The sequence below is a fragment of the Amblyomma americanum genome, chromosome 5 (assembly GCF_052857255.1).
Source record: "Amblyomma americanum isolate KBUSLIRL-KWMA chromosome 5, ASM5285725v1, whole genome shotgun sequence".
NCBI classification, from domain to species: domain Eukaryota; kingdom Metazoa; phylum Arthropoda; class Arachnida; order Ixodida; family Ixodidae; genus Amblyomma; species Amblyomma americanum.
Window position 1 is genome coordinate 189063762 of NC_135501.1, and position 14084 is coordinate 189077845.

Below are 14084 nucleotides of genomic sequence, written 5' to 3' on the forward strand. Positions count from 1 at the left end.
CACCTTGGGGGATTCCCCTAAACATCTGACCAACACTGTTCCCACTTCGAGTTACTGATCTATTCGCTCTCGCCCTACCATGAGCTTGCCGTCCCGGTTAGCTCAGTTGGTAGAGCGACTGCTCCGGTGTAGCGGTGGTCCCGGGTTCGAACCTCGGACCAGGACGAATTTTTCTTCAACTACGAAGTTTCTGAGAAAGCTGTATAGTTTTCCTTTGTAGCCGTATGGCTACGCTTGGATGGATGCCAAGGAGTAATTACTCCCTCACTGCCTAATCACACTCATCCACACACTCAGCTGATTATTCATTTAGCAATGAGTTCATTCAAGTCTTATACCCCTGTCACAGTGGGCACCGCATAATTCCTTTCAACTCCCTCCAACTAAGGTCGTCTTCATCTCGAGGGAGATTCGTGCCCTGTCACATGGTAGTCCTTAAAAGAACGTAATTTCAAGAAGTCCCTACCGAAAGGAGATTGATCATCTCCCTCGAAGGGTGAGGACAGTACTCTCATTCTAATGTGTTTTACTTCCGAATAAGTAAATAATCTTTGTCTGCAATAAGATTTAATGTGATAGTGCTCTGCAGAAAATCCGGCGGAATCGGCGTGGTCGTCAGCATTGTGAGCCAAAATGCCGTGGAAAAGCAACCTAGGTTGCCCACCCATGTCATGTGACCTTGTGGCGTCATCAGAACCTGCCCACCGGATTGCGATCAAAGTGACCACAGTGGCAGGTGTCAGTCGAATTAATGATAGTGCTATGAGGACTCCTAGGGATCTATGAAACTCGAGAATGACCAACTCCGCCTATATGGGCATTAACCCGTAAACGCTATCACGTCATACCCTTAATGCGAAACTTAAGTGTTCCCTCCAGTTTATCCTTACTATAGGTTGCGTTAGTGTTTATCGCATAAAACAAGTACTCCAGCTCGGTTAGTTATGTTTCATTCTAGCCATTGCACTATACTCTCAAACTAAACACTTGATGGCTTCCATTGACTTTTCTTTTTATGACGTGTCGAGTTAATTGCATTTTGTGATATAAAAAAGTATCAAAACTATTTAGTTGTTTTGAAAAATATATTTTTATGTGTTTGAACTTAATGAACAGTGCCTAATGGACCCCTGTCGGCTCCTCTGAGAAGCTCGTTCCAGGCTGTGTCCACTGAGGCGAAACTTTCTTGTGCTTGTTTAGGTCAAGGAAATTCAAGGGAGTTCTCAGTTGGCTATATGACAGAGGAGCTAGACTGTATAGAGATTTGAACTTACGGCTTATCCAGTATTTAGGAATGTGTGTTACTACACCGTACGATCGCCACACAGTCTCCTTTCAAATCAAATCAAATCTTTATTCAGCATTCTTCCGCGTGTAACAAAGGAATGCTGGGACAAGAGCAAAAAAGCTGCTACAAGCAGCTTGACAAGGCCCTTGCCCCTGTTTGATTGGCAGCGTGAAGGTTTTTCAGTCATGTTAAATGCAAGTTTTTACACACATATATATATATATATATATATATATATATATATATATATATATATATATATATATATATATATATATATATATATATATATATATATATATATATATATATATATATATGTGTGTGTGTGTGTGTGTGTGTTGCATCTCACAGATAAAAGCAATAACAAATGTATTCGCGTACAACAGCATCCCACGTGCAGGCCAACATATTTGGATACATATGCAGCAAAAGGGAAAGGAAAAAGAAAAAAAACGAGTTTCTGGTCTAAGTTAGAACATTTACACTCAGGACGTACAGACAAATAAAAGAATCGTACGAACCTAATACAAAAACAAGCATGCTCCAAAATAAGAGAAAACGTTTACATTACAACATTTTTCTTCTGTACTTTTTTCTTAAATTTGGATACCGTCGTTCGTCATTATCAACTCTGTGCTGACTCCATAGACATGTTCTCATGAGGTGTCGATGTTTGCGCAGGAACTTTTGTGCCACGGAAGACTGCCAACTTTTCCCGGATATTTTTCCTTGAAACCGGTGGTAGGAGGGAGATCACTGCGCGCATGGCCTGCGCGGTCGAATCCGCTGCAAGGCTGCACCCCACCTGGACGGTACACTTATTGTCAGTGACCGATGGCCACTCAAGAAGTGAAATTTCCGGCCCTTTCGCCGACATGCTCCGGGCCATCCCGAATGTCGTCGTCAGCACCATCACGGTAAGCATCTCTACAACAGCAAGAGGTGCGTAGACTGCCGGGAAATGCTTTTTCTAAGCGACAGCCGTTAGCAGTGTCGAATGAAATCGTGTGGTCCGGTGTCTGCGCACTTGCGCAACAGAAGCCCGGAGTTGCACGCGGACTCGCGAGTGTCGTGAAACTTCACATAGCACAAAAAGCACGCGCCATTTCTTTCACGTCGGTCCACGAGGAAGGGGACGAACCGCCGAACGCTACTGTTTTGTGCCGCACTCGCGACCAAGAGCGCGAACGGTTAGTCCGCGCGTACCTGCAGGGAACGGTGTGCAGCAGAAATGGCAGTGGCGAGCTACTTAGGACGGTGGTGTACAGCGAGCCGAAGCAGAGGCGGAGCGACGCCTCGTGTGATAACCTCTACGTCTCACACAACACACACGAGCGGACAATCTAACAGCCCTCGCCGCATTTTGCATGCTGCGCAGCAAGTGAAACGTGAATTTATTTTTTTTAACTATATTTGAGTATTGGGCCCAGCTGGTTTAAGGCCGATTCACAGGACGGACCGTTCGCCCGCCGCCCGCGCATCACGTGTTCGTGCGTCACCAAATTGAGAGGCGTGCTGTCGGCCCGCGGACTGGACAACCAAGGAAGTTCAAGTGCCTCTCCCCTCGCGGGAATTAGCGGCGGCATGCGAAGACGAGCGTGCTAGCTCTGGCAACCACCGCTCTTGCCAGTATTTCGGCTGCCGCATCTCGCTGAGTGGCGTTGAGCTGGCGCGCTGTTTTGACAAGCTGCAGTGCGTTCGCTACCGTGACGAAGTGATCGACTCGGCTAGCAAGACGGTCCAGTTCATTGAGGAATTGGACAAAGGGCCGTCCCTGCACCATTCAATCGCAGACATGGGTCGGGAGGAAAAACCAGTTTCACCAGCGTTGCCAAACGCTTTAAAATAATCTGGCAACAGTGGTACACCCAGCGCGTCGTCTGCTCTTTTGGTCCGTCGCATCCGCTTGACGTCATCGGATCGCAGGCCAGTTTTTAGTGGCGCATGAACACGTGAAGCGCGGGCCGCGGGCGAACGGACCGTCGCCTTGGCTTTGGCTGTCATTCACAAGCAGTCCGTGGATTATATCATTGACAAACCGTTTTGTGGCCAACAACGTTATCATGAGTGTTGAGTGACTCAGTGTCGGGACCACTTCCCCGCATCGTGAGACCGCGATGAGGCGACACTGTTCGTTTATATGGTTTTCTACTGACTTTATGCCCCGTGCCACTGTCACTGCATGCCCTGCAGCAAAAGAAACTTTGTGCCGTGCTCTATACCGTGTCGATGCCTGCTCTCTAACAGAGGGTAAAATCACTGGACTGTTGCCCCAGGGATCGGCAGCCCTCAAGGCATATATAGAACTGTTAATGCGATAGCGTTAAAGGCCCCCCCATTACCCAGAAAATCCGGCGCTGGCGTTTCGGCGTTGTGAGCAAAAAATAGGGTGGCCTAGGTGGCCACCCGCTGGAGAAGCAACCTAGGTGGGCCATCAACATCACGTGACCTTGTGGGATCATCGCAACCTCCCCATCTGATTGCGGGCAAACTGACCACCGTGGCAGGTGGCTGTTAAATCAATGTTTCATCGCGAGAGGCTGCTCGAGAAGGGAAACTTCGGTTTCACAAGCCCCATTGGTGGCAGCGCCTGCCATCGCAAGGCAGTGGTGCATCCCTTAAAGAGGCTCACTGCTAAAAGCCGCCACTGGGTGGTTACACCATCAGCATCATGAATTTGTATTTGCGAGCTAATTAGAACATTAAAAAACTGGAACATACACGGTACAACCGAGGCTAATAGCATCACTATAACTCAGTTTTTGCAACCAACGGGCAAAACAATGTTCTGAAATTGTTTCGCGGCCCCTTTAACAGCTTAACCATTGCGCAAGGAGTGGTGTGAGGACTCCCAGTGACCTATGAACGTAAATTTGAGAATGACTAATTCCACTATATGGCGTTAACTCTAACGCTATCACGTCATATCCTTAAGGCAGAGCTTAAAGGTGCACTAAAGATAGTTTGATTTAACAGGAAGATTCGGCCGCACACGACAATAATTCGACGTTTCTAAGAATGACTGGAGCGTGTAGATCGAGTTCCCACTGTAAAAAGACGAGCTCAGAATCCTCTTTAGTGCGCGTTTAAGTGTCCCCTCCAATTTTTTTCGACTCCGGAGGGCTTTGTGCATGCGTGACAGATTGTGGCTTTGCACCATGCATGTAATCAACTGACGATCCTTGCTTCTAATCAAGTTTCTCTACTCTTCCTCCTTTACATACCCACTACGCTTTCCCCCGTTGCAGGGTAGCCAACTGGAACACCCTTCTGGTTAACCTCCCTGCCTTTCCTCTTCTTCTCTCTATTCACTGCGGCACTGGATGGAGCGAAGGTAATGCTGTCCTGTCATACTATAAGTTTTCTCACCTCACCGATACAAGTTTGAGACAAGGTACAGTCTACGTCATCCTTGTATAGAGCTCTGGAGTGACCCACTCCCCTGCGAAAAAAAAAAGAAAAAAATTGACACCTCATCGGATCTGCTTGGTTCTGCAGACAACCGTTGTTCAGAAGTGGAGCCACATTGGCGTAAAGGCAATGTGGATGCCAGCACATTGCCCGGAAATCATGGGCTGCTGTCTAATTTTAGTTGTTATTGCCTGTATGCACTGCTCGAGCGCTACACCAGAGTGATGCTGACTGTACTTCTTGAAATCTGTGCCTCATCGCGACAGCACAACCCACGGTGCATATTAAGTCAGTCATCATGCAACCAGCTTCGCGCTGCCCAATCACGCCGGGCGCGTTGTTGGCGATGTGTGTGAAGGGAAATTCTTTTTTTGCGCTTTGCGCGGAGATCCCCAGGTGGTCGAAATTATTCCGGAGCCCTCCACTACGGCGCCCCTTTCTTCCTTCCTTCTTTTACTCCCTCCTTTATCCCTTCCCTTACGGCGCGGTTCAGGTGTCCAACGATATATATGAGACAGATACTGCGCCATTTCCTTTCCCCAAAAAACCAATTATTATTATTATTTGCGCGGCTTTTACCTGGCGCAAGAAGCACGTTTTCTCCTCTCGCGAGTATGTTCACGTGTGGGATGCGATAAAGGAATCATAATAATTCATACCTGCCAACTCTTCCCACCCGCCGCGGTGGCTCAGTGGAGAGGGCGCTCGGCTACTGATCCGGAGTTCCCGGGTTCGAACCCGACCGCGGCGGCTGCGTTTTTATGGAGGAAGAACGCTAAGGTGCCCATGTGCTGTGCGATGTCAGTGCACGTTAAAGATCCCCAGGTGGTCGAAATTATTCCGGAGCCCTCCACTACGGCACCTCTTTCTTTCTTTCTTCTTTCACTCCCTCCTTTATCCCTTCCCTTACGGCGCGGTTCAGGTGTCCGCCGATATATGAGACAGATACTGCGCCATTTCCTTTCCCCCCAAAACCAATTATTATTATTATTATTATTATTATTATTAAAGTACAGTCTACGTCATCCTTGTATAGAGCGCTGGAGTGACGCACTCCCCTGCAAAAAATAAAAAAGTGACACCTCATCGCATCTGCTTGGTTCTGGAGACAACCGTTGTTCAGAAGTGGAGCCACATTGGCGTAAAGGCAATGTGGATGACAGCACTTTGCCCGGAAATCATGGGCTGCTGTCTAATTTTCGTTGTTACTGCCTGCATGCACTGCTCGAGCGCTACAGAAGAGTGATGCTGACTGTACTTCTTGAAATCTGTGTCTCATCGCGACAGCACAACCCACGGTGCATATTAAGTCAGTCATCATGCAACCAGCTTCGCGCTGCCCAATCACGCCGGGCGCGTTGTTGGCGGTGTGTGTGACGGGAAATTCCTTTTGCGCGGCTGTTACCTGGTGCAAGTAACACGTTTTCTCCTCTCGCGAGTATGTTCACGTGTGGGATGCCATAAAGGAATCATGATAACTCATACCTGCCAACTCTTCCCGCCAGCCGCGGTGGCTCAGTGGTTAGGGCGCTCGGCTACTGATCCGGAGTTCCCGGGCTCGAACCCGACCGCGGCGGCTGCGTTTTTATGGAGGAAAAACGCTAAGGCGCCCGTGTGCTGTGCGATGTCAGTGCACGTTAAAGATCTCCAGGTGGTCGAAATTATTCCGGAGCCCTCCGCTACGGCACCTCCTTCTTCCTTTCTTCTTTTACTTCCTCCTTTATCCCTTCCCTTACGGCGCGGTTAAGGTGTCCAACGATATATGGGACAGATAGTGCGCCATTTCCTTTCCCCAAAACCAATTATGATCATTAACTTCCGATTTTTTCATAAAATGTACGAATTTTGACCCGTATTACGACCTTACAAATCTTGCCTGAAATATTACGGAAAATAAATTTTATTTGTGAAAAAATTTGAAAATTCTGTAAAAAAAAAAAAGAACGCTGCCGGCTGTAACCTTGCGCCGCCACGAGAGAGGGATATGTATACCATCTGCGAAATTAGGAACAGCAGCTGGAACATTGTAGAGTAAAACATTGTTAATTCGACGCATCTAAATAAGCGTTTGTTCCTACTCCTCAACCCCAGTTAATTCAGATAATCTGGACTGCCGCCACAGTCCAGGGGCTGGCATCGGTCAATTCGGACGGGCATCCGAATTGGTGCCGCGCTATGACTTGCTCGACTAACCGATCGCTCAGATATGCGTCACCAGGCCCGAACTGCATGTTACATCGCTAGCTTATCGGCGCCCCTCCGACATGCGCGCAACTGCAAGTGCCTTGATGATCGTTTGGCCCCCAGTGCTAGGCCGATAGAGTCTCTGGCCGCGTAGTTTCGTTTTCGGAGCTTCACCGCCAGCCCGATGCGGCGGTGGCTATTGGCTGCGCTTATCAGTCAGGCAGCCGAGCCACACGCCGTTTAGAACGACGACTGCGTTGTCACGGACATTTCTTTGTTTTTTTTTCACTTATCGAAATTAAGCGTCTTAATCGCCGCTCCGGCAAGGCTTTGAAACAAATGCGTGCTGCCCTCGATTCAATCCGCGTGATGCTTGTGTTCTTCCAGTGCGCCGAAATTATGCCCTCGTCACGTGCCGTTCGCAGTTTGTGCGTTTCATCACGTGCGACGCCATGTGTGAAGAAGCTTCAGCGCTATCGCGTCGTTCACTGGCGATGCAACGCGTCATTAAAAAAAAATAGTATGCTGACTTGGCTACACCCCCTCCCACGGTCGCGAAGGCTTTACGAATTTGAAGGCCTTGAGGTTGGCAGGAATGAAATATGGAGGAAAATGTTGGGACTAGTTGTAACGGCCACACAAGCTTGCGGGTTTTAAATATAGCCCCAGGATCTCATCTGTCATTTACGCATGCACCTGATGCAAATGCGCATTCAGGAATGCGTTTGGTGCGCAAGGAAGAACTGAAACATGAACAATTTTTATGTACTAGAGCTCGGTCCGGCATGGAGCTTGCAGCATTATAGTCAAGCACTGTGAATACGCCTGTTGCTCTGCGCCACGACTTTTAGACTCGCCCATTGAGAGTGCGTGAGTTCATGTACTCCGTATTGGCTTCCATGTACTCCCCTGCACTCTCAACGACAGCCCCTCGAGGAGTTCCAGGGGACACCGCTGGAGCCCTGGTACCGGTCGGGAGTCCTGAACACGAGTGCCTATCCCGTCGAGCACCTGGCTGATGCGCTTCGACTGGCTGTTATTTACAAGCGCGGTGGCGTGTACCTCGACAGCGACGTAGTCATGTTGCGGCCGCTTGACATGCTGCCGTCTTTCGTCTCTCAGTCGCCAGCGGTAAGTCTGTCGTCGATTGCTCTGATGCATGCCTTTTCTACCAACTGGGCACGTGGGGCTCCCAGCCGGGGAGCAGTCTTGCTCAGTCTTAAAGGGCCACTGATCGCCCTCTGGCCGAACATATTTTCTACCCCTGTGATTGTTGTGAGGCACCGTCGTCCTCTGATGTTAGCAGGAGGTGTGAAATCTGATGGAGTACGTTACATGCCTACGCTTAACCCCGCCTTAAAAAAGTATTCTTTTCTCGCTTTTCGTTGCCCGGGATATTTCAGTGTGTGTGCGGGGGGGGGTGGGGGGGGGGCTATTAGCGGTGTTTTGTTGTGTTTTTTTTTCTTCGTCCTTCCTGACCCCAGGTTTTAGTGCAAAAGCACTAATCCAGACGCATGAACCATGAGCAAGAATTTTTTTGTCTTCCCTTGTTTTACTCCGTGCTCCGAACTAACCCGAGCTTACCCGAGTAAGCTCGGGTTAGTTCGGAGGAGCGTCGCGCAGGCTGCAACCATTGGGAGGAAGCTCGGGTAAGTTCGGAGGGGTGTCGCGTCAGCTGTAACCAATGTGAGGAAGCTCGGGTAAGCTCGGAGGGGTGTCGCGCCAGCTGTAACTAGTGGGAGGAAGCTCGGGTAAGTTCGGAGGGGTGTTGCGCAGCTGTAACCAATGGGAGGAAGCTCGGGTTAGTTCGGAGGGGTGTCGCGCCAGCTGTAACCAATGGGAGGAGGCTCGGGTTAGTTCGGAGGGGTGTCGCGCCAGCTGTAACTAATGTGAGGAAGCTCGGGTAAGTTCGGAGGGGTGTCGCGCCAGCTGTAACCAATGTGAGGAAGCTCGGGTAAGCTCGGAGGGGTGTCGCGCCAGCTGTAACTAGTGGGAGGAAGCTCGGGTAAGTTCGGAGGGGTGTTGCGCAGCTGTAACCAATGGGAGGAAGCTCGGGTAAGTTCGGAGGGGTGTCTCGCCAGCTGTAACCATTGTGAGGAGGCTCGGGTAAGTTCGGAGGGGTGTCGCGCCAGCTGCAACCAATGGGAGGAAGCTCGGGTAAGTTCGGAGGTGTGTCGCGCCAGCTGTAACCAATGGGAGTAAGCTCGGGTAAGTTCGGAGGGGTGTCACGCCAGCTGTAACCAATGGGAGGAAGCTCGGGTAAGCTCGGAGTGGTGTCGCGCCAGCTGTAACCAATGGGAGGAAGCTCGGATAAGTTCGGAGGGGTGTCGCGCCAGCTGTAACCAATGGGAGGGAGCTCGGGTAAGTTCGGAGGGGTGTCGCGCCAGCTGTAGCCAATGGGAGGCAGGTGGCAGTTCAGTTATTGATTGGTCGCGAGAGGTTGCTCGGGAAGAGCAAAATGGGTCGCAGAACCCCTACCGGTGGCTGTGATAGAAACAGCCACTTGCCAGTGCAGTGGCGCATCACTTAACTGCTGCGTAACTGCGCTGGTAGTTGTATGAGGATTCGCCGCCATCTGTGACTGTTAAGTAGAGAAGGACTATTTCTGCTATTATGTACATTAACAAACTACAGCTAGTGTGCGTAATACCCTTAAGGCGGAGCTTAAGTGTCACCTCCAATTGAAGAATGAACTTAAGCTTTTGCACGTCTACTCGGTTGAACTGGGTTAAACCCCTCCCACATTTTTTTTTGCTTGAAAATACAGCTCAGGGTATAATCTTTTGGCAATCTGTACCCAATTGTGGTTCCGTTCCAGCCACTACGTTCACATCCAACGACAAAAAATCGAGGCACTTTCTCTGCACACTACGAGAGATGCGATCTGCTCGACCTTCCCAAAAGTCCCTTTTGCTTGAAATTCGCAGCGAAGCGCGGACCCAGGAACCGTCCGCATTTCTCGGAAAGCAAGATTGTGCACGTGTGCCTGTTTCTGTGTGTTTGTGTCTTTCTTCGGTGCCTTTGTCTTTTCTTTGTTTTTTCTAAGTTCGTGGCTTTCAACAGAGCCAAGAAAAAACAGGACAGCGGCAGTGTAGACGAGATGTACGCGCCAGAAGCAGCGTTTATGGTCGAGTGTGCGGACGAGGAGAAGGCTGCACGACACAGCGCAGCACAGCGAACATGCTGAAGCATACATGAACTGGAACAAGAAACTAAAGATCTTGTTTTTGTGGGCTTGTATATGCTTGTACGAAAACGAAAAGCGCAATGGAAACAAGTGCGCGCAACGAGCAGACAACGCGACGCATCGGCTACGTCCACCCTTCACCTGTCAGTCAGACCGACAGACCAATAGAATGTATTTCTCGAAGGTTTGGAAGATGGCGTCATCTGCAAGGCTTGGGATGCCAGCGTAGAGTTTGAGGAGCTTGGCTTGCTAAAAGGAAGAGCGAACTGGTTTTGAAATGAATTGTTACTGCTGTCTGGTGCCCCTGGCTCCAGTATATTGCAGAGGTTATCTTCGATGCCTCGTCTGTACACTGGGCTTGATTTTTTAAAATGTTCAGACACTGGTCGGGGGCCCTTTAAATAACGGATGGGGAAATACCCACATATACTTGTACTGTGAAAACCATACCTACTTCAGTTACAACTGCTTCTTCTCCACCTTCTTTGAAATGCAGGGCGCTGAACAGACGAAAACAGAGAAAGATAGAAATAACAGGACAGGGGCATGACTTTTAACATAAGCCAGGCATAAAGCCAGGCACATAAAGCCAGGCATGCTCTTATAATGCTCGAAAAAATAGGTGCAGGGCATACGAAATGGCCCTTGGAGAGATTTAATGACGTGACACATGAACACGCGCAGATATCTGCCCCTCGTTTGGAAAAAGGTGACTCGGTCAGCAATGGTTTCTTGGCCTTCCACCGTGGCGAGCCGTTCCTGCTGGAGCTGATGAACCATGTCGTCAAGGCCTACATTCCCCAAGCGTGGGCCTCCATTGGACCTCTTCTGCTGCGCAGTGTCACGCTGGAATACTGTGGCAAACGAAGTGTTAAGGAGCTGGTCGGACGCTGGTGCCGCAGCGGCGAAGACTTCATGGTGAGTTTGGTTAGTTGTCAGGTGAGGTCTTGTCTTGTTACTGAAAGTAACAGACGTGTTTTGAACGTGCGTGCGTGCGCATATATATATATATATATATATATATATATATATATATATATATATATATATATATATATATATATATATATATATATATATATATATATATTTATTTATTAAGGACAGCAGTCACCGAAACCAAAGTGCATAGGTAGGGGAATGTTTTTTTTTAATTTATAGTGCCAATCAATTGGTTTTAAAGAAAATTACTTATAAAGCAGCAGAAAAAACAACCATGCCGCCGGTGGGATCCGAACCCACGACCTCTGAATATCGCGTCCGGTGCTCTTCGGAGGTCGTGGATTCGGATCCCGCCGGCGGCATGGTTAATTTTTCTGCTGCTTTATAAGTAATTTTCTTTAAAACCAATTGATTGGCACTATAAATTTAAAAAAACATTCCCCTATGCAGTTTGGTTTCGGTGACTGTTGGCTTCCTTAATGTGTTTGTGAAAGCCCCTCATTTCATTTGCCTTGTCTGCTATATATATATATATATATATATATATATATATATATATATATATATATATATATATATATATATATATATATATATATATATTTCTCTTCCTTTCGTTTACAAGCTTTGCACTCAAAAAGGGAGTAAACTGTCCCCTAGTGCACTCCATAAAAGCGAGTGCACTAGAGGATAGCTCACTCTTTTGTTACTTCTCTATGTGCGTATTCATGCCTAGGGTGCAGTTGCAGGGTCACAGAGTTTGAAAAGCACCAATCGAGCCACCTTTGCTTATTCGTAGTGCCCTTCCGCACAGGTGCTGCACTACCGGAATTTTCTGCCAGTGCCCTACAACGAATGGAGACTGTTCTTCAATGCCAGTGCAAGCGAAGAAGCAAAGGAAATGTATAAGGAAAGCTATGTCTTGCATGTGTACAATAAGATGAGTTCCAGGACTCACGCACAGCCAGGGTCCGCATACTGGAAGGAGGCGCTGCACCGCTGTAACAAAAGCCTGCAGCTGTCATTGCATCGTAACGGATCCTTCTGAGGGCATGCGTTCAAAACGGCCTTGCAAAAGGCAAAAAGGATTGTGAAGAACAAAACACAGTCCTCAGTGTGATTTTTTACCTCTGTGTTCACTTTTTAATTCCATTTTTTATATTTTAAATATTATTTCTGTTTTAATATGTGCATGACAGCGTTCTTATGTGGCCATTTTTCTTGCGTCCCACAATTCTTTTCTCCGCCCTGTTCGGTCTTTCTAGTTGGGCTACGGTCGACCCCATTTTTCTTGCGTCCCACAATTCTTTTCTCCGCCCTGTTCGGTCTTTCTAGTTGGGCTACGGTCGACCCCATTTTTCTTCCGTCCCACAATTCTTTTCTCCGCCCTGTTCGGTCTTTCTAGTTGGGCTACGGTCGGCCCACCTTGGGTCTGTCTACCTGATTTAGTGATTTGTACATGTTTACTAAGGTTGTGCTTTCAGAAAATATTTTTTTGTTCCGTTATACAATGTAGCCTAACATTTGGCTACGAAAACGGTCTTCGCTGGTGATTCCAAACGCGTTGGTATTTGTGATCTTTTTCCAAAGACAGGCAGCTCCTGCCATCTGATGGTTTTTAACAGATGTATTCGCACCTGGCAGCATACTACCATGCCGCCCAACATTAGAGGCAGCACGTGAAGGTGCCATACGATTAGTTTTAAGAGCTCTATCCTGATGTATGGGATCGTGTTCAGTGAACTTGCTTGTTATTACTCTACCGTGCCTGTTTTTGTTGTAATCAGGCTGCACATTTTGTGTGGTTGTTGAAGCACACTTTTGCTTCGCCAAGCTTGTTCATAATAACTGTTCCATGAACTCTATCCTAAGCAGCTGTGATTCAGACTATCTTTGGAAGCAACTCGTATACACAAGCACGTTCCCATCTTCGCTTTGTGAACTGTCTTTCACGCTTGTTTTTGTGTGTATTTCTTGTGCCATGCTAGCGATATTCTCGCTTGCTGCAGGGACTTTTATGTTTGTGAGGTCATGCTTTAAGGGTGATGAAATACACAGACCGCCCTTGTCTTGTGTTCCTTCCAATCTCCTGCCATTATTGGTTGCTTCTTTTTCATTGTGGATTCTGCTGCATCGCTGAAATTCAAGCCAGCGAAGGGATGTGCTATGCGAGCGCATTGCTCACAAATATCGAAAAGACGCAGAATGCAAACTGATTGGCCGAGCATCGCACGTGATGCACAAGGGGCATTAGGATGTTCAGGGCATTCATCGCGCTCCCAGTGCGACGAGTGGTGAGAAAGCGTCCTAAGGGACTTAAGCGGCTGGTTAAAAGAAAACTTCCGGATCCTCTTCAAAACCTGGTTCCTATGTTTCATTCATGCCAAAATATCCAATATACGCTACATATTTGCAGGCCATTGCGTTATTGTACATTTAAGCGAGATTGCTATCCTAGATGTAGCCTTGAGGAAACTTGCACCGCCTGCCTTCAGCCTTGAGTGGCACGGCGACATGGTTCGAAAAAGGGGTTAATGTCGGGGTTAATTCCTACTTCTTTTCATAGACGCCGGCTTCAGAGCGGCAGTGGTGTTATTTTTTTTTAGCATTGCAGTAAACATAAACCAAGCATATTTCAAACTAATAATAAACAAACTTGCAGCAAATGTTCCTCACAAATGAGATTCAGGCCAAATAATTTTGTAGGGACAACGGTTTGAAATAGAGAGAAAATCATTTCAAAATTCTGCCCCAAAATTCGTTTGGCATTATCCTATCTTTCCCTGAATGTATTCAGAAGCGTTTTCAAACAGCTGAGTAGATATGCCCTGAGAGGATTCAGTTTCAAGAGCTGTGCCCCCATGCATATATAGTTGTGTTCGGTGAACTTTTTGTTGTTATTACATGTGCGTGATAACAGTGCATGCAATTTGTACATTCCGTGCACATGTTGATGTACATTATTTTCCAAGGGTGTAATTTGCATTTTTTTTAACCAAAAATGTTCACAATACATGCACCATGAAGAGCTCTTTTTGCCAAAAAGATTTTTATAATGCAAAGCGGGCC

General features: G+C 47.7%; 1 protein-coding gene across 1 annotated transcript; it reads left to right on the forward strand.

Annotated features, from left to right (window-relative positions):
- The first annotated feature begins 1974 nt into the window (after positions 1 to 1974).
- On the forward strand, positions 1975 to 12267 carry LOC144135443 (lactosylceramide 4-alpha-galactosyltransferase-like). Its single transcript, XM_077668108.1, has 4 exons — positions 1975 to 2208; positions 7814 to 8017; positions 10758 to 10991; positions 11830 to 12267. The coding sequence occupies exons 1-4, from the start codon at positions 2056 to 2058 to the stop codon at positions 12061 to 12063; spliced, it is 825 nt and encodes a 274-aa protein (XP_077524234.1). The 5' UTR covers positions 1975 to 2055; the 3' UTR covers positions 12064 to 12267.
- Positions 12268 to 14084: the final 1817 nt, after the last annotated feature.

Coding starts and splice junctions, on each gene's coding strand:
- LOC144135443 (XM_077668108.1), top strand. CDS start 2,056: ATGGCCTGCGCGGTCGAATCCGCTGCAAGGCTGCACCCCACCTGGACG. Junction 8,018..10,757: donor TCGTCTCTCAGTCGCCAGCG/GTAAGTCTGTCG, acceptor GAACACGCGCAG/ATATCTGCCCCTCGTTTGGA. Junction 10,992..11,829: donor GCAGCGGCGAAGACTTCATG/GTGAGTTTGGTT, acceptor CCTTCCGCACAG/GTGCTGCACTACCGGAATTT.